At 41.9% G+C, this 27835-nt stretch overlaps 1 protein-coding gene across 1 annotated transcript in view; it reads right to left on the minus strand.

Moving 5' to 3' along the window:
- SERPINE2 (serpin family E member 2) overlaps nucleotides 1-27835 on the minus strand; it is a 51801-nt gene that overhangs the window by 17289 nt on the left and 6677 nt on the right. Inside the window, exons 2-3 of the mRNA XM_069975361.1 lie at nucleotides 5380-5660; nucleotides 1290-1517 (exon numbers count right to left, since the gene is read on the minus strand). Coding sequence (XP_069831462.1) covers nucleotides 1290-1517; nucleotides 5380-5635 — 484 coding nt within the window. The 5' untranslated portion in view covers nucleotides 5636-5660. The remainder of the gene's footprint in view (nucleotides 1-1289; nucleotides 1518-5379; nucleotides 5661-27835) is intronic.

The following is a 27835-nucleotide window of genomic DNA, read 5'->3' on the forward strand; positions in this document are numbered from 1 at the left end:
TGATTTGTAAATTACTTATATGTAAAAATCTACTGTCTTCCCATACTTATCAGCTGCTTTATGTCCTGCAGGTAGTGGTGGATTCTTTTTAGTCTGACACAGCGCTCTCTGCTGACATAAACAGCACCTGTCCAGAGCAGCAGCAAATTCCCACAGAAAAACCTCTCCTTCTCTGGACAGTCCCTGTCTCAGACAGGGGTGTCAGCAGAGAGCACTGTGTCAGAGTAAAAAGAAAACACCACATCCTGCAGGACGTACCGCAGCTGATAAGTATGGGTAGACTTATGCTTTCTGAAACCAGTTGATTTGAAAGAAAAATATTTTTGCTAAATAACCCCTTAAAAGAGTGCTCAAGACAAAAAAAATGGGGGGGGGGGGGAATAATCAACTGTGGTGTATTCTTTTCAGTTTGGCACAGTGCTCTCTGTTGCACCTCTGTACTCTGTCAGGAACTGCCCAAAGCAGGAGAGGTTTTCTAAGGGGATTTGGTCCTCGTCTGGACAGTTCCTGACATGGACAGAGGTGGCAGCAGAGAGCACTGTGTAAGACTGGAAACAATACACCACTCTTCCTGCAGGACGTAAAAGTATTAGAAGGCTTCAGTGTTTTTAAAATTAATTTACAAATCTAGATAACTTTCTGGCACAGCTGATTTGAAAGCAATTTTTTTCTCCTGAGTACCTTTTAAACTGTTTTATTATTATAGACCTAAACTTTGTAATGCCAGAAGGGATAATCACAGTGAATTCATCAGCAACTTAACCTTAGATTAACCCTCCCAGCATTACAGAGAAGGTACAAAGTTGTAGATAAAGCCTGCCAGTTACATCAGCCATTTTAGAAGGGGAGTTTTTTTTTCTGTCTACAGAAGAAAGCAGCAACTCAGAACTGGGGGAATTAGACTAAAGAGAGAACAACAAGTAAGGAAGAAATTGTTAAAATATTAAAATTTATGTTTGAGCGGAATACCCTTTTAAGCCGTTAAACAGCTCTGGTCATGCAAAAATAAAAAACGTTTTGTCTCTTAGACATTGAGGAGTCGTAGTTATTAAAAAAAAAAAGAAGAAGAAGTAGATGACCTATAAATTTATACATATAAATATATACATCCAGCTTCTGCATCTGGAAACAAAAATTTTAAAGAGTTTATCATTTCAAGATTGCATCTAAAAGTACAATTTTAGTAAGTCCCCAGACCCACTAATAGACTGGGTTTTCATGGGCTTCTTATATATTCAATGTCCACAGTACCCACATTAGTAAGTGTAGCACATCTGTGAGCTGCTTACCCTTTGTCTCATTCTTTACCCACTGGTTGATCATAGAGGAAGCTGTGTTCCTGTCCTGGAAGTCAACACTTCTCACTTGGCTGTGAAAGACCTCTTTATTTTTGCTGACAAAGGGCTCCTCCATCTTGAATCCGCTGTTGGCAAACACTGCATTGGCCGTGCTGACAATATCTTTATTCTTCTTTGCCACTATTGCCTTGTTGATTCTTTTTAGTATTTTCCCAACAACTGAAAAATAGTTACATTTATTAAATTTAGGACATTCAGCAAATAATGTAAAAAGGAATAAATATTGAACTTACATTAATTAAATTGGGACAACACCAGACATATTCAGTTCTGTGCAGCAATCCTAAGACCTTTAAGGCTGTCTTCTATGATCGTCTATAGCTTTTGTATCAGTGTAAATTACATGCAGCTAAAGGCCACAATTGTATTTCCTATACCTGACCTGCTTTATATTATTACATAGAGACGGAAATTCACAATTAAAGAGCTTTTAATTCAACTCTGTACCCACAGTCTAACCCCTCCAAACCACTTTGGATAGCTGCTTTTATTCTAAGATCTGTCCTGTGGTCCGTTCAGCAGGTGATGCAGTTATTGTCCTAAAAAATACTTTTAAATTTGAAGCCCGTGCCAAATGGGAGTATCTTTGCCCTAACTTTGCACCACCCCTCCGTCCCTCCTCCCCACCCTCTTTAGCATTAGGAATGCCACTGAAACATTTTCTACATGCTGAACATTGCACAGGTCCTTAACGATCCAGCCCATGTGTCGGGCTGACATAGGTGGGGAATAGGAGGCAATCTGCCTGGAGCATTCCTAATGATGAAGAGGGTGGGGAGGAGGGACAGAGAGGTTGTGCAAAGTTAGGGCACAGATACTCCTGTTTGGCACGGGGCTTCAAGTTTAAAAGTATTTTTTTAGGACAATAACTGCATCACCTGCCAAATGAATCGCAGGACAGATCTTGGATTAAAAGCAGCTATCCGAAGGTGCAAGTGGTTTGGGGGGGGGGGGGGGGTTCAGATTGTGGGTACAGAGTCAATTTAAAGCTGGGCTGTGGAATCTAAGTCACAGCTAGTTTAGGCCGGAGTTGGAAAAAATGTACCAACTCTAGTTTTAAAAAAAAATCTTTCCAAATTTTATAATTAAGTTTTCATAAGAATATTATAAATGTTCCTCATCCTTATAGTTTATATTCTTTCAATTTAGGTTCCTTGTTTCTAACAACCAGAAAAACCCTCTCTCACATACATTTAGTTTCCCCCATATATCAGTAATAAAGCACTGGCCCTATTAGATAAGGGGGCTCAGGGAGAGGCTGTTGGTCACTATTTGGCAGTTTGTTTCTGATCTGGAAGAGTCTATTGTGTGTGGGGGGGGGGGAGATCGGTATTGTTTTCTTTCTGGATGCTGGATGGATTTTATATAAACAGCAGTGTAATATGAAGATATCCCGAGCAATACAGAGATGGAAGAGGAAGAGAAGACATAAGTAGTGTAGCAGTATCCTTTGTCCTCAATGTGGTTTTTTCTCTCTGGGAGAAGATTGTGTTTTTCTTCAGTGTGCTTTGGCTGCAGCAGGCCGTGTGTGTGTGTGTGTGTGTGTGTGTGTGTGTGTGTGTGTGTGTGTGTGTGTGTGCGTATGTATATGTGTGCGCTATGGCTGCAGCAGGTTGTTTGTGTGTTTGTGTATGTATGTGTGTGCGCTATTGCTGCAGCAGGCTGTGTGTATGTGTGTGTGCTATGGCTGCAGCAGGGTGTGTGTGTGTGTGTGTGTGTGTGTGTGTGTGCGCGCAAGCTATGGCTGCAGAAGTCTGTTTGTATGTGTGTGTGCTGCAGCAGGCTGTGTGTGTTCTATAGCTGCAGCAGGCTGTGTGTGTGCACGTGTGTGTATATATGTGTGAGCGCGCTATGGCTGTAGCAGGCTGTGTGTGTGTGTGTGTGTGATTGAGAGAGAGGCAGATATTAAAAGGGTATTCTGGGCAACAGTGAAAAATGCAGAGGAGTCCTATCTACCTGTTCCCATACCCCCACAGTGCAGCAAAATGGCTCATGCCCCCACCTCATCCCGGGGCTTCTGATCCTGTGATGTCATGGCCCCACTCAGAAATGCCCACTCAACCAGTGAGTGAGGCGGGACACAGCTGCAGTCACTGACTGGCTGAGTGGGGCCCTGACGATTCAGCAGCGCAGATGCTGACAGGGAGCTGATAGATCTGGGCCTATGGCTGACCCCTCTATATCATAGTTATCTGGTATTGTTAGCAGTTTTTCCTTGTGTATGGTGAATAGTTGGTTAGAAAAGACCACCGGGTCAATTTAGTCTAGTTCTGAGTTGTTCAAGACATGGAGGCTGGAGACTCGTTGCATCCACTGCACACAGAGGAAAATCTGCTTTATATTTTTACCTCATTAACTCAGAGGTCGGCCCAGGATCATGAAGGACATTACACCAGTGTGATAAATAACTCCCCTGGTCTGACTGGCCATTTATGAGTCTGAAGTCGGAGTCAGCCCGATAAAATTCAGGAGTCTGAGCTGTGGCTTACCGAAACTACCCTGTTTTAAAAGACCCCATGATTGGACATCCACAATAGTGGCCAACTGTGCCCCATACAGAACAGAACTGTGTAATAGTAGCTGGATCTGCCCACAAGTTGGACATTGACAGCTGACCCTGACAATTTGACAACAATGTATTCATGTTTCCCAGTGGGCAATGCACCTAGGACTTCACTGCACTGAGCGCTTTCACTAGCAGCCGGCAGTGTTGTTGTTTGGCTGGTCTCACTGAGTTCAGCAATCTGTTTCTCTTATGGCTCTACTAGGCATTGCTCCCACCTAACCAGAATCCTGCTCCACACTGATGAGGGGCAACACCCGGAAACAGCTGTATGTGGATGGTTACCTAGCCTTGGTTTATCCCTTGTCATTACATTGACTTATAGGGCCACTTAATATGGTGTTTTTTTGTGGTTTCCTAACAGGAGCTGCCCCCTGGCTGGGTCCTTCCCGAAAGGATATCTGGCTAGTCCTGTGTTTTGAGACTCTTCAGTGAGGCTCCACGGCTCCTCTTTTACATAACAATGTATAAAGTTAGAGGTTGGCCGGGCTTAGAAAAACACAGCAAAACATTTCTCCCAGAAACAGCACGTCTCTTGTCCTTAGTTTGGGTGTGGGTTATGCAGCTCAGTTCCAATGAAATGAATAGAGCTGAATTGCAATACCACACACTTGGGTAGTGCTGTCTAACAAGGATGGGGTGGTGCTGTTTAACAAGAAAGTAGCTATGTTTTGTTTCTAATTCTAGATAATGATAACCCCTTTAATAAAGTAAATCTTGTACCTATGTTTTCCATGAATGCCTAGGGCTGCAACCCTGTGCTCAGGGTTTGCTCATGTCTACTAGTGGGGCATTCATTTTCAAAAGATGTCTATGGAGAGTAAGGGTACTATTACACCAAGCAATTTTCCGACGACTAACGATTAACGATCTTAAACGACCGCTAAGGCAAACGACCCGAAATCTTTAGCCCAAGTACACGAAACGATGATCGTTATTTATGATCGTTCTTGTGGTCGTTTAGTCGTCGCTATTGCGTACGTTTCAGCTGTGAATTCTTATTCCAGCGACCGATGTGCAAACGATGTGCGAATGATGAGCGAACGATCAAACGATAAAAATAGGTCCGGATCCTATTAAACGATCAACGATTTCTCGTTGGTCGTTTAATCGTTGCCTGCTATTACACAAAATGATCATTCTATTCCGAACGATTTAATGATTTTTCGAACGATAATCATTCCCTGTAATACCACCCTAACAGTAAAAGCCTAAGTACTTCAATCCTTGTTGCAGTATGCAAAAAGTGTCCCTTCAATTCTCCTATTCAATCTGACAGAGCATAGAAAGGGAACAGGCATTCTTGCCTCAGTCGCTGTACCTGCCAGCAGGAAAATAAATAGGAAATTGCAGAACAGTTTTCCTGACTTTAATCTAAGCACTTCTTATACCTAGTAAACAATGCCAAATTTTACAAAATCTCTTCAACAAAAACCATCAAAATTTAAAAGTACAGACCATTGACTTTATACCGCATTGCTGTTGTCAGCTGCTTTTTCGTCTTGCCATCTGCACCAAGCTGAAGCATGCCAAGTACCGATGCAACTCCATGGGGGGAGATGACCACATTGTCATGAGGCTTGTTCTTTACCACTTGGTTAAACACCTGGATTCCAGTGTCTGAACCAAGCTCCTCGAGAGAGAAAGGGTTGATCTGAGAGTGCACAAAGGTCAGGTAAACCACCGGAAATAAAGCCAAGAAGAGATTCTTCATGATCCTTTAACACTATCAGGTCTACCTGAAAATACAGATAATATACGTGTTAGTATGAACCACCTTCATGTATTTCTTATTGTGGGACTTTCAATTTAAAACAGATAATAAAAATGCATTCGCTTCTACATAATGGTGCACATTGAGGCTGGGTTCACACTACGTATATTTCAGTCAGTATTGTGGTCCTCATATTGCAACCATAACCAGGAGTGGATTAAAAACACAGAAAGGCTCTGTTCACACAATGTTGAAATTGAGTGGATGGCCGCCATATAATGGCAAATATTTGCTGTTATTTTAAAACAACGGCTGTTATATTAAAATAATGGCCGTTATTTACTGTTATATGGCGGCCATCCACTCAGTTTCAACATTGTGTGAACAGAGCCTTTCTGTGTTTTTAATCCACTCCTGGTTTTGTTTGCAATATGAGGACCACAATACTGACAGAAATATACATAGTGTGAACCCAGCCTTAGTATAACCCAGGTTTTAGGATGAGAAAAACTTGCATCAGGAAAAAACATAGGAAAAGAAACTGACATTTTAAATGTTGAAATTAATCACACACACCCCCCCCCCCCCACCACCACCACCACCAACTACTAAGTAGAACAAATCAGTAACTCAGTCTGGTATTCTGCCAGTTCAGGAAATAGAGGGGAGAGAAGCCTAGAATGAAAATTGAACTAGGACTTCTAATCAGCTAAAAATGTCAGGCGAGCCAAACTCTGGGAACCATGTCAAATGCTTTGATTATAACGGTAAACAGCCAAGGCAGAAAAAGTATACAACATTGGGTGATCAGTCAGAGCTGTGGTCCAGCTTCAATATGAGCTGCAGGATTAGGACTAGGTTCAGCATTGTAAAGGTTTGTTGAATGTCATTCAACAATTTCCTCATTACGCCTTAGCAACGTTATCTAAAAAGTGACAGTGAATGTGGACAAAAATGACAACCTGTATTCTGTTTCCAAGGAGAAAGTGACTAACTGAACTAACTTTAAATGGCAAGGAGCAGCTGAGGTAAGTTCATTGCACTGTTTGTATACCTGTTCCCAATAAGTCCTTCATTTCATTATATATACCAAATACAGATTTTTTTTTTTTTGTGATTTAAATTTTTACTAAATTTTACAATATAGACAAGCCAAAGAGCCTTTCGGGCAGCATAGACAGACATACAAGGAAGATAAACATAACAAACAGGTGAATACACAGTCCTCAAAACAATGCACGATCAAAAAGAATACCAAATACTGATTTTCTAATTTTGAAATCGAGTAAAGGGGTTGTTTCGTAAGGACAATCTCTGTCCACGTGTCTTAGTAGTGCAGCCTCCCTGAGCCACTGTACAAACCACCATCTAATGCATAATTGTTGGATGGTTGCATAAGGCTGGGTTCACACTGCATTTTTAGCATACGTTAAACGCATCCGTTTTTTTAACGGACAGAAAAAATAGTGTCAGCAACGTTTCTGTGTCCGTAAAAAAAAAAAAACTGATCTGTTTTGATCCGTTTTTTATAATAGAAGTCAATGGAAAAAACGGATCAAAACGTTTTTTGCAAAAATGCAGTGTAAATCCAGCCTAACTCTGTTTGGGCTCTGTAAGTTGCTGCTAAAATGTATCTTTATTGCACAACAATATAATTATTTTGCATACAGTGAAGTGGGTTTGTTTTTATTTTTTCATAGATGGTTAATATTTCTGTGTAGTGTATATTCTGTATGAGAATAGTGACCCTTGGCCACATAATTCCTCTTAGCAAATGAGATAGTCTCTAGTCCAGGTTAACAGGGTAGGATCCAAGTCTGTAGGACTCTGAATGCTCATGCTAATAAAGTATGCACATCTCACAGCTACTGCTGGCAAAAGGTTTTCCAGTCGGAACAGTTAAGCTAATATGTTAACCCGATCCTGCTCTAGTGTGATTATTGGGTTACTGTCACCAGTCCTGGTCCAGCTCCGGTGATCCACGAGACTGTAATGAAATATGGAGGTTCCAGATCTGTTCTTGTACACATTGGGAGGCATCTGCATTTATTCCTATTTTAGCATTTCTATGGCTTACTGACCTGAGAGGGTATTATCCCCCCCCCCTCAAAGAAGTTATAATTATTGTATCCCCTGTGCAGTATATTACACTTGCCTGTCCCGATCCCGTGCTGTCCTGAGACACTGCTTTGGCATCTGCTCCTCAGGCCTGGCTCCGGGAAGGGATGAAAGCGGTGTATTAGGTAATCATGCTGCCTCCATCTTAAACAGGGAGTGCCAAGCCATGGTATAAGAAACCCTTGTTTCCATGGACTCAGAACCTTTGTCAGCAGCTTTATTAAAGTGACAGACACAGTGACGGGGCACAGATAACCAGCACTACAGGCACCCAGCACCTCATCAGGATAAAGCTGCTGACAGAGGCACTGGGTATCAGGAGCATATAACACTCACACATTAAACTTGACATTAAAGGGTGAGTGGTCTTACCAGGCAGCAAACTCTCTGTACTTTGAGGTATAAGTATACAAACCTAATATATTTTTCAGTATATTTATTTTTCCGATTACATCTTGTACCCTGCATATCTCTGTAGGCTAATTTTGTATACATCTCTGTTCTTGTAGCGGCACTTGCAGCATACTTATACATATACATATTTGTATTTATATCTTACTGACTGCAGCACTTTGGAGTATTTTACTTAGCATGACTTATTTACCTCTGCCCCCCTGGGATTAAGTGACTTATCATCTATTTATGTGTGTATATGGGACATACAGTATCCCATCTGCCTTGTGAGCCATCTGATGCATTTACTGTAGTATTTTCGTATCTCCCAGTTTTTAATATATTTTTAAATATATATTTTCTATATGTGTAACAATAAAGTATTGATTCTTGAAGGTATTGTCTAGCATCTATTTTTGCATTGTAGGTTGTATATATTGTCTGATGCATTTAGACATTGGTAATAAGTAGTTCTAATTTAGGCAACTCACACATTAAACTGTACAAGATGCAGACATGGCAACACTATCAACCCTAACGTTATCTACCACATATCTTTAAGAGGAAATCCGAGCAGCCTTGTTAAACAATAAATTAAAAAAAAAAAAAAAACTTACAAACAAACAACATGCAATTTTCTGCCTGCTCCATCTCTCTTGCCCCACACGGCTATCAGACATTTCCCAGTAGTCTTTGTGGTGCACACTCAAAACGTCCTGTTTCCCCCACCCAGCCTTCCCGTCTATGCTCCACCCCTCTCTGCACACGCCCTGAAGACTTATTGTACATATTGTTTGTACCATCTTTTGCACTTTACCTGATTCCATATCAGTTATGGCTGGGAACTGGGGTTAACATGCACACACAGCCCTAAGAAATCTCCCTAAAGTATGGAGGAGCCCTCTCTAAGCTTGCCTCTTAGCTTCTGGTGAAAACACTGTCCTGGTCATCATCTCTACCTGGTACTACCTAAGAATAAAGACAGACTGAGCAAAGGACATTTGGGGACATGCTGCAGAAGGGCCCCATAGCATTGTCTTAGAACCACAGTGGGCCTCTGGCCAGGTCAAGTTATAGACCTTCCAAACCTGCACCCTACTGTTGGAAAGTACAGTACAAGTTGTAAGTAAAGAAACTTGGGAGCCATCCATCTAGGATGGGATCCAGGGATAAAAAAAAATATAAAATAAATAAAAAACACCAGAAATGTAAATTCTTAGTCATGTAACACTTCAGAAAAATTAAATAACAAGCAATCAAAAAGCCCCATAGACCCAAATTGGTATAGATAAAAGCTACAAATCATTGTGCTAGAAATGAGTCCACAACTTCATAGAGAGAAAAATAAAGTTTCAGGGGTCAGAATATGGTGACTTTTAATGCTCATTCTTATTTCAAACAGCTTCCCTCTATTTAGTAGCCTAAATAATCCTGATCATCTGTCTAAATAACGTAATTTAACAAAAAATTACTTTTTACGTGTTGAGGGAGCACTTACATGCAATGAACCCCATTGAAATTAATGGGAGACTCACGCATTTAACCAGCTGCCCCTTGCTTGGCAGAGTGGAGGGTGCCTGGTAAGCGGATTACATTTTTCTGTTCTAATAGGTTTCTTGCAGAAACAGATTGCATTTTGTGTTCTAATTTTTGTATATTTCCTTTGCACATCCCTTCAAGGGATAAAATTCACCACAATAAAATGCAATACCTTACTTTAAAGGGCGGGCGATATAACCGAGGTGAGAGAGTAAGAGAGAAAATCAAGTGCGTCAATAACAATTTCTTCCTCAAATACCATCTATAGTAGTGCACTGTATACATCTTCCCCAGCACAGTGCAGCCTGTTCAATGTGTAGGGTTCAACTCTTGAGGTTTCTTGCTGTGATGCTGCTGGTGAGCAGATTACTCATCTCTAGATGCAAAAATGTATTGTCTGCTTTAAAGTAATTAAAAGGGGAACACTAGTAATTTTTTTTTCTTTCAAATCAGCTGGTATCAGAAAGTTATACAGATTTGTAATATACATCTACTTAAAAATCTCAAGTCTTTTGGGACTTATTAGCTGATGTATGCCCTGCAAGAAGTTTTCTTTCCAGTCTGACACTGCTCTCTGCTGCCACCTCTGTCCATGACAGGAACTGTCCAAAGCAGGAGAGGTTTTCTATGGACATTTACTACTACTTCCTACCACGGACAAAGGTGGCAGCAGAGAGAACTTTGTCAGACTGGAAAGAGTACAGTTCCTGCAGGACACACAACAACTGATAAGTACTAGAAGACCTGAGATTTTTAAAAAGAAGTAAATTACAAATCAATATAAAACTTTGACACCAGTTGGGAAAAAAACATATTTGCCGTAGCCACTTTAATTATTATTTTTATTTTTTAAGCAGAAGCCACAGAAGGCCACCTAGAACAACAAAAGTTCTGTGCGTGTCTACTGGAAATTACATCAGCACAAGATTTATACATGGAACAAACTTGCCACACCAAATTGCCGGGCACCTGAAAGGTCACAGGCAGCAGTCTAAGAAATTCCATTTCACCATTTGCTGTTATGTAACCTCTACTGGACATGAGCAATGGGCTAAATTAAGAATTTCAGACACCTCACAACCCACCCAATAATTTCTTCATAACTTTGTTTAGACTGGTCTTAAAATACTCTGTGAAATCCAGTAACTCGCATGAAAAACAGGAAGGAAGAATGAATATTGAATATGGATTTATAAATCATGACCTCTGACGTTCGGCTCTCCCGATGATGTGAACACATTGCAACCAATCACTTGGGCAACAGTGGGTTTGGCTCATCTGCAGATCATATCATCATCAGGGGAAGTATACAGGAGCAGTCTGCAGCTCCAGGACTCTACTATGTACACAGAGATGGTTTACGTTATTATTTTACAGCCCTAAAATTTAAGTTTTTGAATTTGAATTGAATGAGAAAATTCATTTAAAACTTTGGATAAAAATGTTAATTTACAAAAGAAAAGTTTCAGAAACCTGTGGATAAGCTGTCAAACTTTCCTGCCGAGTACAGATCTAGCCATATGTCCAGAACATCAGCTTCATGTACATGTTTAGTGTTCTCTTCCCAGGAAGCATCAAATAAGCAGTCTGTGTGTCTGTAAATAGAACTTGCAAGAAAGCAACACAGTAGCTATGTCTTATTCACAGCAGTATAAATCTGCATCTTGTACCGCTTTTATCACAGTGAGTTTTAACCCTTTCTGATATAATAAAGCTTGTACAAATGCCACTTAAGACAGATATACTATAGGGGTGTCCCCAGCTCAGGGTTCTCTGTATGGATGAGACAATGATTTCAAAGATATTAATATGTTCAAACTCCACATGGTTTCACACCAATTTCTGCCTCAGTCATACCTTTAAAAAAAAAACTTCCATTGATTTCAATAAAAAAAAAATTTTTGAGCTAAATGTGTATTTTTTTTAGAATAGTTTTTGGCAGTGTCGGCAGAATGTTCTCCTGCAGATACACAGTGAAATGATGACAACCACTTAAAGGGGTTGTCCAGCGAAAATCTTTATCTTTCAAATTAACTGGTGTCAGAAAGACATAGATTTAGAATATACTTCTATTAAAACATCTCAATTCTTCCCATACTTATTAGCTACTGTATGTCATGCAGGAAATGTTGTTAGTGTGGTTATCATTCAGACACAGTGCTCTCTGCTGACATCTCTGGCTGAGTTTGGTTTTTATAGAGATTCCCATAGAAAGCCTCTCCTACTCCGGAGTTCCTGTCTCAGGCAGAGATGTCAGCAGAGAGCACTGTGTCTGAATGAAAATAAAACATTTCCTGCAGGACATACAGTAGTCAATAAGTATAGGAAGAATTCAGATATTTTAACAGAAATAAAATTACAAATCTATATAACTTTCTGACAACAGTTGATTTGAAAGAAAAAGATTTTCGCTGGACAACCCCTTTAACCTGCTAATGTCAGAGATCCCAGCCCATATACCCATCATCCCATCAGTTGGTAGAATGGACTTAAGAAGATCATTTTATACAGTGTACAAGCCATATGTTTGGCATAAACATTTTAAAAAGTACTGCCAGTTACATACATCTGCAAAAGGGACATATACACTGCACAAAGGGCCCTAATGCAATAGTAACCTATCCTATATGTGCAGCTATCTCATTGTATGTGTTGCTCTACAATGTGGTACAATATGACTTGCATAGACAGAACACAATAAATCAATTTAGCACATAGCTCTATTAATGAACAGTGCTGTATACAGTACATCTGTGATATATAGTGCTCACAGCTTGTTCTTGGTTGATATTGTAGCACCCCATCTCAACCTGCACCATAGAGATATTCCTCCCTATAAGCATTCTATAGGACAGCAGAATGCCTACAGATCCATAACAGGGACATATTGGTCCCCATAGTCATACACAAATATATCATGTGTAGTCTGATTCAACATGGCACTTGTAGTCTGTAGCCATAGGAACCCAAAGGTCTGTATACAAGCTGTACATACAAAATAGTAGGACATTTTTTTAATCAAAACAATTGCCTCACTTATTATTTTAGGTGCATTGGAAAAAAATATTTGACTTTTCATAGTTAATATAGTTACGTTTTTGGCTTATGTTAAGCTACAGAATATGAATCAGCTTAAATTTACTACCCACATATGTTGCTTATGGAAAACTCACAGCTGTCAAATCTCAGTGCAGCAGATACAAGTTCAGTCGTGGGTTTTGGTCCAATAAATTTGTTTTATTGTCTGTAGAACAGGATGTTTATGAGCCTGAAAATTTAAATAACAGCTCCCTATCTACTCCAAAATTCCCAGATGATTTCTTACATGGATGAAAAATGCTGAAGTACATTTTATTAAGCTTCGGAAGCACCAAACACATACATTTTGTCGGGATGGAATTATATATCTGTATCCAAAAAACCTACATACATATCAAAAACTGTTCCATTATGTGTGGCTTTAACAAAATCATATTTCTTGCCTTGAACGCAATTTCACTATTTACATTATATAAACAAAAACTTTATGAACAATGTCAAGGATATATCTAAAGGGGGTCAGTACATAGCAACAGCACCTGGGCCCTACAGCCTAAGAGGGGCCCAAAATGCTCTACATCACGAGATGTGCCTACTTATCTTGGTCTGACTAAAATAAAAGTAGATTCGGAGAAGTCCACTGAATTGACAGTGTGCCAGTGCAGAGGTCTTATGGTTTGATGACACTGAACTGAGCCCGTACACTCCACATTTGATTACCGGTGGCTGCAAAAGTTGGATGTTTTGAGAGGAAACCGGTGTACCTGGAGGAAACCCACGCAAATCCAGAGAGGACATACAAACTTTGCAGATGTTGCCCTTGGTGGGATTTGAACCCTGGACCCTAGTGCTGCAAGGCTACTGTGCTAACCACTGAGCCTAGCTTTTCCTGATCTCATGGTCTCAAGTAGGGATGGTTCAAAACTGCCAAGGTTCAGGTTCGTATGAACCCGAACGCTCGGAATCAGATTCCCGCTGTCTGCCCGCTCCGTGCAGCGGGTGGATACAGCGGGAGTACCACCTGGAAAACTGGGATACAGCCTATGGCTATGGCTGTATCCCAGTTTTCCAGGCGGTCCTCCCGCTGTATCCACCCTCTCCACAGAGAGGGCAGACAGCGGGAATCATTGCCGAGAGTTCGGGTTCGTACGAACCCGAACCGAACTTGGTTCGGACCATCCCTAGTCTCAAGTATACTGCAGTACTGAGTTAGTTACTAAAGACTGCCAAGATGACTTGTACCCATGACTGGCTACTATTCTTCCATCAAGGGAACACAATGTGAGGTTAGTTGAGGAAAGATCAGAAGCAATATGACAAGACATTACTCAACTAAAAGAGAAGTAGATGCTTGGGAAAAACTCCCAGCAGATGTGGTTGGTAAATCTACAGAAACTGAATTTAAACCTGCCTGGGATAAACATATCTATCCTGATAGTTATAAAGGACATATTCTAAACGCAGACTAGATGGGCCAGGTGGTCTTTTTCTGTGGACAGTTTTCTATGTTTCTCCATATGCTTGAAGTCTATTAGGAACATAATTTCAAGGGCCTATTAGGCTTCTTTGCCTTTGTGTACCTTCAGCTGAGCCAGAGCACCTACTACTGTTAGTAGCCAACCTCCTTTAACAAATCTAAAATAATTCACTTGGGGAAAAAGAATCCATTGTTCGAGTATCATATCGGCAGTTCTGTGTTGGCAAAGATATTGATAATATAAAACAGGTCCAAATATGGGCTACAAAATAATGGACGGTCTAAAGCATAAAACCTATTAAAAAAGACTAAAAGCCCTATCATATGCTGCCATATGGCAGTACAAACAGAATTTACTGGACTCCATTGATTATAATGGGGCCTATAGTGTTTACATGATCGTGTTTATCCTTTTACTGCATAAAATACAAAAATACATTTTTAATTATGCAATTATAGAATCCTTATCCCTTTGCCATAGTGAAAAGCAACTACAAAGAGTGACCACCGACTTAAGAACTGGAAGAGTGCCGGAATGCGGGACTGGGTGCTCTTCCTCTGTGGTAGAAGTGTAGGAAGCAGCGTTAAAAAGTAGTTTAGACTGGTGTTGAGCTTATACTAGGAATGGATGGAGATCCAAATAGCAAGAAGATCACAGGGAAGTGGCAAATAGCCAGGAAGAACAGACATGGTTTCTGACTGAGAAACAACTGAGCATAGAGGTGAGGAGGTGGAGACTATATTTACCCTCAGGAGAACATGCCAGAAGACTCCAGAGCCTGTGTGCTGAGCTTATAAATACAGGTTGACAAGCAAATGTCTGCCACTAGAGGGAGCCCAATCCTCCAGCAGGCCAGCTCAGAGCAAGAGAAACTGGCAAAGGACAAGCAGGCTGACAGAAAAAGTATATCACAACACAGTGCAACCTAGAGCAGGTAGGGGGTAACGGACACAGTCGCGTGCCATTATGCAAGGCAGACAACCCCACCTACATTTGCATAATAAAATCTGAGGTATTGAACCAGGGAAGCATCAGGAGTTACGATGCTGAATGATTGATCAATCCCTCAGAGAGTAAAGACATTATCTCGTTGGTAAAGAGTTGGGAGGCCCCATACACCCTATACTATCATTCAGCAGCAGGTTTGGCCTACTTTAGAATCAGATGTGTTTGCACCTTTAGTGCAATGGCACCTGGAGACACAGAGGGATTGGCATAGAGTGGTTGGATCAAGTCTCAAATTATCTTGGGGTCTGAATTACACACAGGGAGTCATTCCCACAGAGGTACTCCAGGAAAAAAAATCTTTCAAATTAACTGGTGTCAAAAAGTGCCAAAGATTTGTAATTTACTTCAATTGAAAATCTCCAGTCTTCGAGTACTTAGCTGCAAGAAGTGGTTTATTCTTACCAGTCTGACACGGTGCTCTCTACTGCCACCTGTGTGTGTGAGAGGAACTGTTGAGAACATTAGCAAATCCCTATATAAAACCACCCCTGCTCTCCAGAGTAGAAAGAATATACCACTTCTTGCAGGACATACAGCAGCTCATAAGTACTGAAAGTCTGGAGATTTTTGATAGAAGTAAATTATAAATCTCTGGCACCAGTTGATTTGAAAGAATATTTATTTATTTTTGCATGTACCAATCTAATTCACTTTAAATTAATCCCTTTAAGTCTCAGGACATGGAAGACATGATAAAAAAGTTTCTTCTTCTGGGCACACTTTAATATGTTTTATCACAATATTATGTACCTTTGCTTGTCTTTTTAACACATTATATTTTCAAATCAATATTAGTGTTCAGTCCAAGAATGTGTACAGAATAGCAACACAATGTTTTGTTATTCTCACAAGAGAAATAGATACACACTCTGAATACATTATTTTCGACAATCAAATTCTAAATTATTAAACATCTTTTCAAAATATTTATGTAGAAAACATAAGTAGACACTTTAGTTGGCCACTTGCACAAACTCACAGGAGAAAAATACATTGTTACAAGAATATTCCAGGCAAAGCTAAATTTAATTAAATATTGACTGCAAGACCAACAGTAAACTGCGACTCATAGTCAAATAAAAAAGTATCCCAAGGAACCTGTAACTATTGTAATCGTAAACTTTTTTTAAAAATTTTTTTTATCGGTTATAAACAACTTTCTTTCCCATAGGGCAACAGTGAAGACTGTGAGCCATAGTGTTGCAATTTTATGGCAAATTATAGGTAATCCAGTGTTAGTTTGGAGATCAGAGCACAGGGTAAACTGTATCTTTGTACCATGTTAGCCAGTAGATGAAGTCATTAGTAACCTGGAACCTGGAGGGGTGAGTAACCACTAGATACTCTATATTCAGGATTAATCTTTCCACTGCCCTCTACAGGTATCTGAAAATTAACCTCTTCATTACAAGACCATAAAGGATACTGGCATTAACCCCTTCACTGCCCTTCATTGGAGATAGTATTATTAACCCCTTTACTTACATATACCAGCAGATATAACCCACTTACTTACTGTAGCGACACTAGCACCTTCACAATGCTAGACCTGGATACTACCGTGTTTTCCCGAAAATAAGACAGTGCCTTATATTAATTCTTGCTCAAAAACAGGCAGTGTGTCCTATTTTCAGGGCATGTCTTATTTCTCTCCCCAAACCCCCCCCCCTCCATTCTCCCCGGAATACTCCCATCCTTGCGGGGCGTACAGCGGCATGTGTTAGGACATGCGATGGTGTGCGGCAAGACGTGTGGAAGGATGTAGGGGCTATAGACCAAGCTGCCTGCGGAGTCGGCTGTGAAGCTCCACGAGGGGGATTAGGCAAGTCCTGGGTGGCAACAGGTGGCGCCTTACTTTCAGGGATGCCCTAGTTAAGAGTAGGGGGTTCCTTATTTTCAGAGGGATGCCTTACTTTAGGCTAGTTGGTGTGTCTTATTTTAGGAGGGCGTCTTATTTTCGGGGAAAGACCATATATATGCTTGGATGATATGTAACTTTGAAGATATGGTCGATATATACTATAATATTATTGTGCTGTACATTAATATTTGATGCACTTCTGTGTTTCACGGCCAAGAGGCAACAGTGCTGTTCATTATTCTCCCTTTTTAAACCCCTTTTCTCACACAAGCATATTAGTAAATTGTAACACTAAGGTGGTGAGAAGGTAATATAATTATCTGAAAGCCATGGGTGTTATTCTGTTCCCCGATGGGGTAGTAAAGTGGGGTTGACATTTCATTTTATATTTTGTTCACTATTGCATATAACTTTTTTTAAAGTGGTATATGCAAGTTTACGTTGGAACTTTTGTTACAGGTTCCATGAGATACAACTGATTTGGGGACCCTGTGGAATTTGTGTGTTTTTACCATCAGATGACAGGTTGATGTGCATGGCAAGAGCCCAGCTAGGTCCAAGTGCATCCAGTGCATCAGTCAGAACAAGGGAGGCAGATTCAAGCAAAAGAGGACACTGGCTGGACTTCTCTGCACTACTTTCAATGCTACGGAGTGCCCTAGACGCCTAAGCCTGATTTAATTACACCCTAATTTTTCTGCCAATATGTCTGTTTTAGGTATCATTGCTACTAAAGGTACCTAGATATATAGACTTCGCTTTCTGCAGATTTTTACCCTAGCACTAATGGTCCTATTACACAGCCCGATCGTAAAGTGTTAACGATCAGCGCTCATTTACTGAGCAATTCCACAGGCCGACCTTACCATGTTTACTGTTACTGCAGCTCTGCTTTCTTTTATGCACTGACTGACCTCTCAGCCAATCACTGACCGCGGTCTTGTCTTGCCCAGTAATTGGCTGAGCAGCCTGTCAGTGCAGAGACCGAAACAGAAGGCAGAGCTGCAGAGACCAAGGAAAGCCCGAGGACAGCAGGGAACATGGTAAGGTAAGTAAATACTTTATTTTATACTACAATCATCAGCTGTTGGCCTCACATTGCTATTACACGTAGCATTGCGCACCTGACGATTTTAGGTCTTGACTGACAGAGACGATCAGCCAAACAGGACCCTAAACCCTGTTCTGCCCAGAGGGTTTTCTATCAAAGTCTGTTCCTCCTAACATGAAAGAAGAGCAAGGACTTATGTGGTTTATGCTCGACTGGTCACTTGCTAGCTTGTAACGGGTGACGCCACTTCTGTGGTGGTTGGTCAGCATATAGCTCAGCCAGATCTTAGGTTGTCGAGACGCCAGTGCCAGTTGGGCAAACAGTTATGATGGCACACCTGCTTTTATTTGAGATAGGCTGGCTATACCCTTTCCCCTGTGGCCGGTAACCTGCCAGGATGCGAGGAGGGGAGATGACCCAAGGCAGATGCCATGGCTGTGTAGGTGCTTAGTGAATAACTACTGAGTCCAGTTAAAATAAATAAACTCTTCTTTACTGCAGGATGGCTTAATACAGTGATATACAGTAGGATCTTTACTTCATAATATATTTTAATCTTTACATGACCTATGCTGAGAGCTCAAGAAGAGGTGCAGCCATGCTGAATGAGCCATGTGCTGATAGGTAGAAGAGGTTCGGACAGGTAGAAAGGAGGATGTCGAGAGAGTCCCAACCCAGGGTAGCAGTGTGCTCTGCCGGAACTTTAGAAGGAAAATAAGTAGAGTACTTGAGAGTAGAGAGAATACTTGTGCCTGTGTTTTGATTCTTTGGTCTTGGCACCACCTATTGGCCACCTGTGTCGGGCGACCCATCCTAGAGGGTGACACAAGCCCCAGACCTTGTTACCTGGGATGAGCAGAGTGGTCAAAGTCAATAGGTGATTTTAGGATGACATTTCCTTTAACATATCAAACTGTTTGGCATAGACTGGATGTCCTCCAAAGTCTAAAGGCCAAATTAGCCTTCTGCTACCTGCAATATGAACCAAATATGCACTTACAAACACCATTTTAGAATCAAGAATATAATGGTTTAATGTATTCATACATTAAATTGTCCTTATGATAAGGCTTTTGTATGCAAAATTGGGTCGGTAACTCATGGCAGATATGAACCGAGAGAGAGAAAATCTCTTCACCATTTTGTTTCAGGCTGCTGAGGTCTAGAGGGCTGCTTGCCCACTACACACACACCAGCACTTCTCATGCCTGTGGGTGTGAGCTGTGGAAGCCCATTGCTGCTGCATTCATGGAGGGCAGAAGGCTGATGGCCATTCTTTAAAGAGGATGTACCACCAGGTACATCCTCTTTAACCTGAAGCCACGGATCGAACGCGGTTCGTTTTCCGGACCGAGGCCCGGTTCCCGTGCACGGTGCCATTCTATGCACCAGAACCGGCCGGTGCTCAAGCACTGGAGGCCGGCCGCCCCGCCCCCAGTGGGAGGGAATTCCCTCCCCTGTATGACGCGGCTTCGTTAGAATGAATGGAGCCGTGTCATGGAGGGGAGGGAATTCCCTCCCACTGGGGGCGGGCCGGCCGGCCTCCAGTGCTTGAGCACCGGCCGTTTCCGGTGCATAGAACGGTGCAGTGCACGGGAACCGGGCCTCGGTCCGGAAAACGAACCGCGGCACTGGCTTCCCCGTACCGGCGCCGTTCGATCCGTGGCTTCAGGTTAAAGAGGATGTACCTGGTGGTACATCCTCTTTAAAGCTGCAAGGAATTTAGGGAAGGTGCTATCTGATCAGCCTTTCACCATATACCCTGTTAACTACAGTGGTAGAATCTACAGGTTTGTTAAATTGTCTCTTTTTCTCAATGGACTTTACATATTGGGGTATACAACATCAGAATCAGCTGGAGGAACAGTACAGCGGGGTATGCCCCTGTATTCTCTCAGTGGTGCTGGAGGTCTGCCATCCAGAGGCCTACACGATATTAGAGAACAATTGAGGAGAACAGGCCTAGCCATAAGTCCCTTTACTGCCAATGCCCTGATCTATGCATTGAATAACAATAAACGTTGTATAACTTTGTCAGGTGCTTGGAGGCAGCATGTACTTCAGAGTAGCATATTTTGGTTTTCCATCTAATTGTAATCACTTTATGGCAGTTGTGTTGATATGTCAGGCTTATGCCAGCCACCGGGCACTCCACCAATCAGCACTCTCCTCAAGTAATCATGAAGTGCCAATTAATAGGAACAAATACATGTCCATATGAACCTCAGTGAGGAAGCTGGGCATGCAACCCACCACAGTATGAGCAGCTTAGTAATTGCAATCACTTTTGCTTGCACTTTATTCAGCCTGAGATCAGATGATTATGCAACATGTGCTCTAAGCTGGATTTAATTATAAATGTCATTATAGTTTTCTTTTCCTAGAACAGTGAGAAACGCACCCAAGTACTGAGTGATGCCAGATAAGGAGCAGCACTCACAGAAACGTCAAGAGCAAGATCTAAGTGCTGGCCTCCAGAGAAGCAGATCTGGAGCTCATGTCATAGGCAGATAACATTGCTAGCCCAGGAAATTATGTCACAGCTCATTTAGGCTTTTTGTCTTCTATAGGAACACAAGAATTACTATAGATGAGAATGCTATGACGTGGGGAAACTGGGTAATAAGAAACAGTGCAACAACCCTCAGATGTATTCTTTGCACTTTGTATATATATTTTTTATTCATTGCTGTCATATTCATGCAGTTTGGCAACATGGCAGCAGAAAAATTTGCTCTGGACTCCAGGAGATGGTTAGCACGGATAATACGGGTAGGCCATTGTGTGAGTAGGACCTTTTCAGTGAGTATTCTGCTGCCAAGACTGCTATTTGGGCCACAGATGTATGCCATACGCTTACACAGCTACTCCAACTAAAAAACGTACTGTCTAGGTTGAAAGGTGAGTTCCAAGTTCTCTGTTACCTTGTGCTATTTGGTGCCCTGCCAAAATGATGAAGTCATAGTGAACCTTAGCACTATTTAACATCAATGACATATGTATTTAAAACTGTTTTATTACTATGGGTTAAAGTTATTTTGTTAATAATAAATCTTGTAATCATTACAAATCAGTAAGTTGTCAAGTACTGGAATGGTTGGATTTCCAAGGTGGATAGATAGCAACATGCTGATCTGCATTAAGCATATACAGTGGTACCTTCGTTTAAGAGTGTTTTGGTTTAAGAGCTTACATTTTTTCAAAATTGTGACTTGGTTTAAGAGCATTGCTTTGGTTTAAGAGCTCCCTGTGCTTGGTGGGAGCGCGAGTGGGGGAGGGACATGGCCTGCATAGCGGGGTCTACAGCCCTGTACTCTGACCTAAGACGCCTCCCTCACCTTCCAAATCATGGCAGATCCACTTCAGGCTGGGGCTTGCATCAGGGGACAGGACTGTGGAGGTAATCTCTCCATAGCTGTAACCCCTCTCTCCCCAGACAGAGAGCGCTGCATGTATGTGCCCACATCTGCCCTGCTCATTCCTTCATGCTCCCTGCAGTCTCTGTCAGCCCTTGTGTGCCCCATCCTCTCTATTACTGTACAGTAACTTATATCACATATTCTGCTTTTTCTGAATGTTTGTTTCATCTGTTTTACATGTTATTCAGAATAATACACCATTATTTTTGGGGTGTGGAACCAATTGTCTGCATTTCTATTAATTCCTATGGGAAAATTTGCTTTTGTTTAAGAGTGGATTTGGATTACAAACACTGTCCCGGAACGAATTATGCTCGTAATCCAAGGCACCACTGTATTAATATGTACAGCTATACATACATGAGAAATTATTAGGGAATTGTTTTCTTGGGTAGAATGAAACTGGCTAAGTTGCCTCTAGCAACCAGATTTCACTTTTTATTCCTCACAGGCTCTTTGGAAAATGTAAGGTGGAATTAGTTGCTAGGGGCAACTGAGCCAGTTTCCTTTTACACCATGTTTGATAAATCTCTCCTGAATCACAACCCCATTACACATACTGTCCACCTACTTTTGGACCACCCTGTATATTGAGACATTTGCTAAGGTGATCACTAATAAGTAAATACATTTATGAAAATTGTTGAGTTTGTGGGTCAGAGAGTATTATCACTGGGGGGGGGGGGGGGTCCAGTTTCTGTGACTCCCACTGACTTCTAAGGCAATGGAGTAGATGCACTTCCTGTTGTTACTTGGCCTGGAAAGCCACAACTGATGAATCCCACCCAGTGATTTTAAAAGGTGTTTTGCCCAGTACTAAGAATACCACTGCCGACTACACTATTCTTACTAAGGAGTACCCACAATAAAGCATAACAAGTCTGAACAGAGCCTTACATAGAATTTCTTCTATAGACTTTATTTTCTTCTCCAGAATTCAGCAACAGAGTTCCAAATCCATTTCTAGGGCACATGGCTTTGCACCGTGACATCTTTTGTTTGTATAGATTCCAAGTGTTTTAATAAACTTCCTCTGATAACAAAGGGTGTGAAGATTCATAGAACTTGCTTTATTCCGTATTAGATCTCAGTATATGAAGAGACCCATGGGAAAGCTCAGCTTATTAGCAATTTCTTTATATTTGGGCCATAATACAAACTAGCGCTAAAGCATGAAACCCTTTTTTGCCAATATCCTAGATTCATGTCGACAATAATCTCCCTTTTTGCTATTTGTTTCCCTTCCTCTTTTGCATCATGTCTCCCTGTAGATTCTATGCTATTACTTGGTTTTCATGGCAAATACTTTAGAGGAACACTGGTAGAGGTTAAGCTATGAATATTATTACTGCATGCTATTGTAATCTCCTCTTTATGCCACATTAAATATGTTGTAAAAGATGATTTGTCAACAGGGGTGGAGGCACCAGATGGCTCTGGACTTTATGACTTAACAGTAATTAGATATTATTCACCATGGGCAGACAAATACTCTATTTCTGAGTAATAATGTATGCAAACACTGACTTGTTAGAATAGGATGGATATGAGGCATCAGACAACATGTGCTATATTGTTTTATTTAGTTGTTACTAGAGATGAGTGAAGCGCTTCATTCCTATCTGCATTCTGCTCATCAGGCTACGGGCTTTGAAGCCAGCTCCTCTCAGTGCCGCTCCTCCCCGGGTGCTGGGCTGTATGTTGCCAGGACTGGATCCATCTTTTCCCAGCACCCGGGGAGGGGCAGCAGGGAGCTGAGCAGACTTCAAAGCCCGCAGCCTGATGAGCAGAATGCAGATGTAACAAAGAACTTTGTTACTACTTTAAATTTACTCATCTTTAGTTATTACATATAGTACCAGAGAGAGAAATTGACAAATTTTCCATTAGGGTATATTCACACGAACAGACTCGCAGCAAGATTCTCGCTGCGAGTCCGGCAGGTCCTGGCAGTTCCCACACACTATATACTCACTGCGGTCTGAACGACCGCAGCGAGTATGTAATTCTACCGCCCTTAACCCCTTCTGCTCCCGCCCGGCTTCCCCGCTGTAAGCATTCATTACCTCTCCTGCTGCACGGGTCCGGCGTCCTGCTCTCCCGTCCGGCCAATCAGTGGCTGCGGCTGGACAACACACTGATTGGCCGGACGGGAGAGCAAGACGCCGGACCCGTGCAGCGAGGAGAGGTAATGTATGCTTACAGCGGGGGAGCCAGGCGGGAGCAGAAGGGGTTAAGGGCGGTAGAATTACATACTCGCTGCGGTCGTTCAGACCGCAGTGAGTATATAGTGTGTGGGAACTGCCAGCACCTGCCAGACTCGCAGCGAGAATCTCGCTGCAAGTCAGTTCGTGTTAATATACCCTTATGGAGTTTATTTGCCACATCTACTGTAAGTCACTGGAGGCTGAAATGTCAGAATAGAGTAATATTTTCACCCACATACCCTTCTGTGGGGCAAATATGGCAGATTTACTTTGGAAAATATGCAGCTATTCGGCATTAAAATGTTGGCACCGATTTGTTGCGGTGGATTTTGATGTGAATTAAACACCAAAGTTGAACTCAATGTCAAATTAACAACCCTAGATCTATGGTAGATTTTGACTTTCCCCATTGAAGTCAATCGGTGAAAATCAATATCAGTGGCAAATCCGCATCTTAGGTCAGTAGTCAAGTAGAGTATTTCCACAGCACATAGATAAGATTTCTGAAAGTCTTATTCATGTTGGTGCTAATGTAAAAGTTGCAGACTTTCCATGCAGAAAGTCTACAGAGTACATACCAGGTACAGCCATACAATAAAAAAAAATTCAACTACATTCAAGATATAAACTTTTTAAGGGAACTTTTCAATACTACATTACAAAAGATGCTTACCGAAAATAAGCGCTACCCACTTGGCGATGTTGTTGCCGTATATGCTAGCTGTGAAGGCTAGACTATGAGAGCTGCGTGTCAGAATCAACTGAAAATCAGTCAAGATAGATCAATCTAGGTATCATATGTAACATAACTAATGGCACTCCTAATATGTATGAGGTGACTGCCGATTTCTCTGTCAACCTCCATGTACAACAGAGAGATTAACTGGAGGTTGACAGAGAAATTAGCAGTCAGTCACCTCATACACAATAAGAGCGCAATCAATTATACTGTATATTATACCTAGATTAACTTTTCAATACTTTCTTATTGCCTGAACCACAAGTCATTAGTAAGGTTCCTGGTGGCTTCTCCCCGTCCTGCCAGCCTTGATTCATAGATCTTCCTCTCCGTCCCTAAATCAATCAAGGCTGGTGGTGCATGAAGAAGCCACCAGGGACCTCCCCAATGACTAATGATTCAGGTAGCATGAAAGTGATGACAAGTTCCGTTTAAGTGTTTTTCTCTTCTCTATTCAGACTGGTACAAGAGTTTTAGAAAATGTTATTTTCAGCTAGTTCTAAATATAATGCAGCATGTTCACAAGTCTTTCTGTCAGGTAAAACTCTTAGTACCGCCTAGTAAATCTAACAGTAATTGGCAGATTTGCAAGTTGAACAAGAGCCGCAAACATTTGTTTTGTGGGTTTAATTAATGAGGGAGCAAAAAGAATAAAACTCCACATATCTGCGGTAAACAAGCAAGAAAGTAAACTGAAATGATAGTCTTGCTGGATTTACAGAATGTGGTACAGACGTGATCAAAATCTAAATGAGAAATTAGCATTTAAAGTGTTTGTTGGTGTTTGCAGATTGATGTTAGCATGACCCTGTGCGCGAACAATGAGACAATTCCTCTATCCTCTGAGTATTCCTTAAATAACAAATATTTGCAAACAACATCACAATGGGACTTTCAGCATTCCAGGACAGTACACACAGTCTCGTCTAAGTTTCCTGCTGTTCTGACATTTTAGAAAGGGCACCTGAAACTAAAATAAAGGTGAGCAGTCAAAAACTCTAGTGTGACGTTCAGAAGCAAATGATTTATATTTCATGGAATCAAAGGGTTTAAGATGATGTTTTTCAAAGAGTACATTTTTAAGATTAAAATCAGAACAAGTAGGCAAAATCAAAGAGCAAGAGGGGTGAATAATGATTTCTTCATAAAGCCTAACACCACAAGTATCATACTTCAGAAGAAAGTTGGGGTTTCCTTGTAAACAACTCCTAGATAATTGATTAAGAGTCAAGCTGCACAGTCAGAGGTTTAAATCGACAATCCAGGACAGAACCTTATCTGTGCATGGCTCTAAACTTGGAATATCAAGACAATAGGAAAGGAGTATAATGATAACATTTGTATTTATCCAGGTAATTGTACAACACAAAAATACCAGCAGAGGCAAAAGCCATGAACCACTAAAATATCTGTAAGTTAGGGTCCTATTCCACGGAGCGATAATCAGCCGAATCGGGCTGATTCGGCCGATTATCGCTCCGTGGAATAGAGACAACGATCAGCCGATGATCGTGTCATCGGCTGATCATTTATTTAGGTTCAAACCTAAAATCATCGGGCACTGACCGTGCATCGCTGCGTGGAATAGAGTTGCGCAGCGGGCAACTGACGATTTCACAAGCACCATAATTTAACTAAACATGCTGCAGGGCTTCTCCTGTGCGCAGCAGCAGCTTCGGTGCGGCCTGTCTTAGCTGACAGACCGCTCAGACAATCACTGGCCAGGACCGCCACGGGCAGTGGTTGGCTGAGCAGTCTGTCAGTTCAGACAGGCAATATCAAAACTGCTGCTGCACGTGGGACCAGGAGGAAGAAGGAGCACAAGAGAAGCCCTGCAACATGTTTAGGTAAAGTATAGTGTTTAAACAAGGGGTGCAAGGACATCGGTAATGATGTCCTAGCAAACCTCGCTAAACGATTATCGGACCGTGTAATGGGCCCAGTAAATGAGCGCCGATCTAGCAGATCGGCGCTCGTTTACATTATTGATCAGGCCCCCATCGGCCTGTGGAATAGGACCCTTAGGTGGTATAGAATGACATCTTACCCATCCCACTTTGTTTGAAATCAGCCATGAGAAGTCTAAGGGTCCTATTCCACGGGCCGAGCAGGGCCGATCAACGATGTAATCTGCTAGATTGGCACTCATTTACTGGGCCTATTTCACGGCCCGATGATCGCTGAGCAAGGGCTGCAGAGACATAGTTACCGTTGTCCTTGCAGCCCTTGCACCATACATTACTTGGCAGGACTTCTCCTCCACTCAGTCTTCCTCCCCGGGTCCCGCGGCGCAGCATCAACTCCGATGCTGCCTGACTGAGATGTCAGACCGCTCTGCCAATCACTGACTGGGGCGGTCCTGGCCTGTGATTGGCTGAGCGGTCTGACAGCTGAGTCAGGCAGCTCTGGAGCTGCTGATGCTGTGCCGCGGGACCCGGGGAGGAAGATGGAACGGAGAAGAAGCCCTGCTAGGTAATGTATGCTGCTTCTCAAATCGTCGGTCTCCCGCCGTGCACCGCTATTCCACCTTAGCAATGCGCGGTGGGGGACCAATGATTTTAGGTCTGGCCCTAAATAAATTATCAGCCGATGACACGATCATCAGCTGATCATTTTCTCGGACCGATTCGGACGATTATCGCTCCTGTGGAATAGGCCCCGTAGAGACACACACTTATTGTTGCTGCTCTCCACTCTGGTGATGACGACTCTAAAACCAGATCCCTATTACTAACAAAATAATAATAATTCTTTTATTTTCATAGTGCCAACTTATTTCACAGCCATGTGAAGGGCTTATCAATACTTCCATCAGGCCCTGTTTCCTTGGAGCTCACAATCTAAATTCCAAAATCACCTATCAGGTAAAACTGAAATACCCAGAGGGAACATACAAACTTCTTGCAGATGTTGTCCAGCCTCCAGGAATCAAATGCCGGGTGTTCGGATAAGGTTACCAAACCTGAACAGTTTGGCAAGTCCACCCAACACTACCCAGGACCCCAGTGCTATCCTTACCCCCAGAAAACAGCTCTAAACTGTTGGCCACTAGGTGTCTGCCATTTCTGCAATTAGCTGTCCACTGCCTGTTAAGGAAAATCAGTCTTTATTAACAGCTTCAACAAGGTGGACTACAATTGGGGATGGAGCTTAGCATGCGCTCTGTGATGGATGGATGCAGGGAGATACAGACTGAGTACCGCCATCTGCTGACAATAAGACAATCTGCACTGTTCCTGTAAGGTAAATCAAGACTTCCCTTTCATCTCAGCAGCAGTGTTTTGTGGCTTTGTGGCATTTAGTTTCTGCTCAAAGCACCTTGCAAACCAATTCATCAGTATCCCCTTC

Source organism: Dendropsophus ebraccatus, chromosome 6 (genome assembly GCF_027789765.1).
Source record: "Dendropsophus ebraccatus isolate aDenEbr1 chromosome 6, aDenEbr1.pat, whole genome shotgun sequence".
Lineage (NCBI taxonomy): Eukaryota > Metazoa > Chordata > Amphibia > Anura > Hylidae > Dendropsophus > Dendropsophus ebraccatus.